Source organism: Nicotiana tabacum, chromosome 12 (assembly GCF_000715075.1).
Source record: "Nicotiana tabacum cultivar K326 chromosome 12, ASM71507v2, whole genome shotgun sequence".
Lineage (NCBI taxonomy): Eukaryota > Viridiplantae > Streptophyta > Magnoliopsida > Solanales > Solanaceae > Nicotiana > Nicotiana tabacum.
Genome location: NC_134091.1, coordinates 107,472,023 through 107,478,003, shown reverse-complemented (window position 1 = coordinate 107,478,003; position 5,981 = coordinate 107,472,023). Strand labels below are relative to the sequence as shown.

At 32.9% G+C, this 5,981-nt stretch overlaps 1 protein-coding gene across 1 annotated transcript; it reads left to right on the top strand.

Moving 5' to 3' along the window:
• Nucleotides 1-4,253: 4,253 nt before the first annotated feature.
• Nucleotides 4,254-5,755, top strand: LOC107801357 (uncharacterized). The gene is made up of 2 exons (XM_016624665.1): nt 4,254-4,359; nt 5,052-5,755. The coding sequence occupies exons 1-2, from the start codon at nt 4,254-4,256 to the stop codon at nt 5,753-5,755; spliced, it is 810 nt and encodes a 269-aa protein (XP_016480151.1).
• Nucleotides 5,756-5,981: the final 226 nt, after the last annotated feature.

Sequence of the window (5,981 nt, the reverse complement as noted above, 5' to 3'; positions counted from 1 at the left end):
ATGTTGGCCGTCAGAGGAAATACCTTTTTAAAAAAAAAAGTATAATTCTGAAGATATTTGAAATAGGATGAAAATTATTTATATCTCCCAACTTTGTATATACCTGCATTGAGTATATATTTATAAGGTTCTCACCTTTTTTTATTCTGATTAGGTAAATAGATTTTTAAAATTTGATTTCTATTAATAAAATTATTGATAAGGGAAAATTATTAAATTTTAATTTTTATTCTGCTCGTCCTTTATTGTATTCAAGATCTATATGCTTGATTATTATTTTTATTTTATTATTTTTGAAAATAAAATTTAGTAATTATATAGGTAAGTTCATAGCATAGATATTAGAAAAGAAAAAAATATCGTGATACTAAAAAGGTAAATAAAAATAAAAAGAGATAAATGTTGATAATATAGAAGTTCAAATAGGCATTTAAAAGTCTATAAAGTATAATTCAGGAAGAATAGGAGTTTGATTTATAAAGTATAATTCGGGGTGTAAATGATTTTTACTCATTTGGAATATATATGTAAAAAAAACAGAAACCAATCCTGTTTTAGAAACTTATAATATATAAAACTTTTTCGCAAAATTCCACATATTTTGCCCCCTTACTATTATATAGAAAAATGATATACAACTCCTTTTATCTTATGCTATTTCTTATTCAGAGGTAAAATTATAATTTACTTCATTTTCTTTTTGTCTTTTGTTCTTGTATCGATATTGTTTAAACTTATTCTGTTAATACTCTTTCGGGAGAAGATTTAACACCGTAGGGTTTATTAATGACATTGAAAGTTTTAAGTGATTGTTACAGTTTTAATTTTTTACGTTTCGAAAATATATCTCATTGGATATCTGTCTAAAATCATTTAGAGAAAATGTTATCCAACTCAATTTGTTTTCCTCAATTATTTACTAAATATATATTTCTAAAGACTCTTAAGCGGAAAACTGTTAAAACTCCTATAAACTCGCATAAAATAATATAATAAAATATTCCTATAAAAGTATGAATTTATCAATAATAAAAAGCTTAACATTCACGTGCAGTCCTACTCACTAATGTCAGTCAATTTTTGATTTATTTCACATGTTACATGTTACTTTTCTTTTTCACACATGGTTTAATATCCCTTCTGCTTTCTCTTTTTTTTCCAATTTTTTTTCTCTGTTCAAAAAAGGGAAATTCTCTCTTGGCAAAGTGAATGCATAATTATGAGCCTCTTAATTTCTTTTATTGATGAGCTCCTGCATTACATGTGGGACTGTGGGTTGTTAAGGAAGAGGGTGATAAATGAGACCTACATGCTAAGGAATTTACTATCCTTTTTTCTTCTTTTTTTGGTTGTCTTTTCACTCTTTTGGTCTTTAATTATTTTAATGGGTCTATTTAAAATTTTATCCTTTGATAATTTTATGTCACACACTAGCGGTAAAAAACAATTTTTTCGTCTGTCATTAATACCAACGTCCTGTGACGAACTCTAAGATTTTATACAAGCTGCAGGTTCAGTCAAAAATTATGATAGTCAACTGTATAAGCGTACAATAGTCAATTGTATAAGTGTATCGGTAAATAGAAGTTCCGCACAACTCTTTTTTGTTAATCACATAACCTAAAATAATTTCATTTTTTTTTTTAAAAAAGTTGGGGAAAATAAAATTCAACAAGTTTAGCAATTTTAACAAAAAAGAAATATGTAACCACAGCATTCGACGGTTAAAGTTACTGTATTTTTGTGGTTAGAGATGAATGAGAAAAATGTTGGGCACTACTACTTTAAGATGGGCAAGTAAACAAAAGCTTCGAAAGGGACTTTCGAAGTTGCTACAAACAAGACACTGAAAGAAAAGATTTATAAACTAAACTAACTAATATAAATAATTAAAGAAATATAATTGTACAACAAGATAAAATTTTCAGTATAGCACAAATTAACAATTTCAATATAAATTAAACTAAACTAAAATAAAAGATTACAAGTAATTTTGATAAAGCACTCTCACGTTTTATAAAAATTATGAAAGAGAGAACCAAAATTTACTTTGTAGAAAGAACTGAATTTTTTTAAAAGTAAAATGGAGTTAACATGAATAGCTTTTATTGGATTTAAGCAAAGAAAAGAAAACATAAAGAGAAGTAGGAAAACAAAAACAAAATACAAAATTATTTGAATTTGATGCTTTGACAGAACTGAATTTTTTTAAAAGTAAAATGGAGTTATATTTTGCTGCAATATGGAAAGTTCCATCATAATATATTGGAGATTGATGCACATGTGTATGAATTTCCAGCATATTATGTTGGAACTAGGGGTGCTTATCGGGCGGATAATTACGCTTAGCGGTTTGGTTTATCGGTTATTGGATTATAAATGTAGTAATCCGCTAGTCATTTAATAAAACAACGAACGGATTGGTATCGAATTAACGATTATCGGACGGTTTATTGGCTAAACCAAATAAATTTTTTTTGAACAATTCTAGTCTTGTGAATACCAAACGGCCAAACCTGATAAATTGATTCGACTCCCTCATTAGTTTGTACTACACTTTAGTTTACCAGACTTGTTAACATCTGTTGCTATATGATAGAATATGTTAACACATTGTAGTTTGTACTGCACTTATGCACTTATTATAAATATTTCTTTTGGTTGCCAACACACAAAAAGTTCAAGCATAATATACTGGAGATTGGAGCACTTATGTATGAACTTCCAGCATATTATGTTGGAACTCCAGCACACGAAGAGTTCCAGCATAATATACACAAAAGGTTCCAGCGTAATATGCTGGAACTCCAGTATATTGTGCTGGAAGTTCACATGTAAAAATTTGAACTACAGTATATTATGCTGGAGTATTTTCCGGATTTTGAACAGTGTTTTCGATAAGATTTATCTTTACATGAAAAGTAACTAAATTTCGATTACTTTTAAAATTATGACTATTTTTCAATTACCACTCGTAAATCTAGTTTTTTTTTTAATTTCGCCCCTTCCTATAAGGTGGGTCCGCCCTGCCAACATCTATAAATGAGGGACGTAACTTGAGTAGACTAGACAAAGAGTGAGGGGTTGTTTGGTATACTGTATAACACAATTAATTATGATTTAAGAATTTGTGTTGAGTTAATACACAATTTGATTGTGATTTTAAATGCAGAATAACTAATTCACGTATTATTTTATACATCAATCGATCTATTATTTTATCCCACCACCAAAATGAAATAACTAATTCATGTGTATGCTGTACATGGATAAAGCATCACTAAGGACAAAACTATTTTTTTGTCTTTTTCCAAGAAGCATTACAAAGACCAAATATCCTAGGATATAGTTGTAAATTAATTATTTATTAGTTAAGAACTAGACAAATAGTTTAGATGATATTTTGTACCTAATTTTAGTGCAATGAATCAAACACCCAACAAAAAATAATTTATATATTATTAATTTCTGCATTACTAATTTATGTATAACTAGTCTTCGAACTAAATGACCCCTAATAGTATTTCAATTTTTCTTTGCTTATGGAGTCATACAAAGAGTGAATAACTTTTATACACTATTGTATGCAAAATTATTGAACATGCAAGTTTTTTAAAAGTTAATTGTAGCTAATGACGCCCACACATCATTCCGCATTTACTGTTACACGGCGTTTTCCTGAGATTCCTTGGAAGGCCGACGTAAGGCTAAGCAACTGATACCAGTGCAGTTACTATCCGCCAACTGAGGTCCCCTCCGTACGCTAGATGAGATTGTCAGTGTTGTACGGAAAAACCAATGTCAAGAGGAATTGAGAGAACATAAATGAGAATTGAGAATGAAAGGAAGCTTGATTGCATTAATGAAAGCTATTACAGAAAAGCAACACGGTGTCGATGGGGAGAGACACCAGTACAGAGAATTGTTTGCTTGCTAGAAAGTTTGATTGATTGATCCCCCTAATAGTGCTTAAAAAAAATAAACTAAAGTTACATGACTTGACCTACCTAAGCTAGAGCGACATAATGGAAATACATGAAATAAAATTGCTCTATATTTGTAATGAAAAGGACTTAGATTCCTACAAAATAGAAGCCGGTCCGTTGGCAGCAACCTTGTTTTTAGCATCAGGGTCTGCGCGCGCGGTACTATTGACATCTGCCTGCGGCTAGGCGCCAGCGAGGGCTATCGGTGGGGCGACATAGGTACAGGCGCGCTTGTCACTTGGCGCGATCAAAACCACGTGGCCGACTATGACGCTAGGCGTTGGGAGGCTTGCCAGGACGCCATGGGACGCGTCCAAGGGATCATGGGCATGGCTGAAAAGCCGCCCTGGCATTACACATGGTCTCGAGAAAGGTTGTACTCCTCTAATACAAACATTATTGGTTGCTTTCAAGACCTCGAACCCTAAATCCAACACTTTTCAAGAATTACCACAAAAAGCTGGAGCTTGAACCTTCTAAGGAAAATTCAAATGTGAAATGACCAGGCGACAAGTCTTTATAGCCAGCTGAATCAAACCTTATTAAAAAAAACATGGGCATTATCCTCAGCAGCTGAGTCACTAATGACCTAACTCTATGATCTCTCATTGTATCCTGGAATCTCTTGAATATGCCCTTACTTTTCAACTTTTATCCCAATCTTTCTTATCTTCCTAAAGTTCATGTTCTTTCTCGCGTGCCCCACCAAATTTCACTTCTTCATCCAAATATCATCCTCCACGTCATTTTTAACAAAACCGAACATCCTATTTTATTTCTTCTAACCTCTACCGCGTCCCAATTCTCCACTATATATATAGCCCGCCCCGCCCCTTTCACTTTTCCAAACCAATCTCCTTTTGCTGTTCTAGTTTTCTGTCAAGCATCTTATCAAACAGTTTCTGTATAATCAATCAATCTCCTTTTTCTATCCTAGTTTTCTTTCAAGCATTTTATCATACAGTTTCTTTATACCTTTCTTCATCAGTATGATCAGCAATTTTGAAGCTGATGTAAAATTTCTACAAAACCCATCTTTAATTTCCCAATTTTTTTCTCTTTCAGCAATCGAAAAGGTTCCCCAAGTGTACAGTTTCTGCAAATGGGGTGCTCTAGTTCTTGCCATTGTTGCTTCTTTCAGCAGCTTAATAAGAAAAAACAAGCTTTTATTCATTTACGTTCGTAAAATAAAGCCTTCTGCTGAGCCTCTTCTTCAGTATCTAAGCGAAGACTTCGACTTCTCAGATGATGACGACGACGATGAATGCTCATCGGTTTCATCAAACGATGAAGAGTTAACACCAGTTGATGAAGATTTTTCAGTTGCAGGTTCGAGTTTCTACTTCAAAGAGCAAGGCCAAAAAAGTAATTTAAGAATCAGACGGCGACGGAGCAGCCATGAACGGTTTCCCTTTAAGGAATTTGCTGCCGGTAAAAGCGTCGTAAAGTTGTGGGATAGTTTAACGTTAGGTTTAGACTTTAATGACTCTTTTAATATAAGCGATTTTACGGTTCTGTCGTCAGAAGTGAGAGATGAAAAAAACGGCGTCGTTTTAGCTGCTTATGACACGAGAATGAAGCGTCAGTCGCCGGCGATATGTGCCGAGTGGGGTACTGGAAAGGTGTTGGGAATCAGTGGCAGTGGCGTTGAGAAAGTTTACGTTAGAGATGAAGTTGCCGGAGTTTTAACGGTTGGTGACATGAGGAACGTGAAAACGGCGGTGCAAACGGTGACGAAACTCGAGGGCGCCGTTAACGTTGACGAATAGACGTTGACCGTTCAATATGAAGGGGGGTAAATCCGTAAATATAATTAACTAATCAAATATCGATTACAAAATTGTAAGATAATTGATTGAAGAATATCCTTCTTTTGTACATAATTATTTTCAAGATTATATAAAATGAAAATTGATGTTTGATCGAGATGACTTTCCATTATTTAAGTTGAAAATGGAGAGTGGTTGTTTCAATATAAGTATTTTAATCTGATTT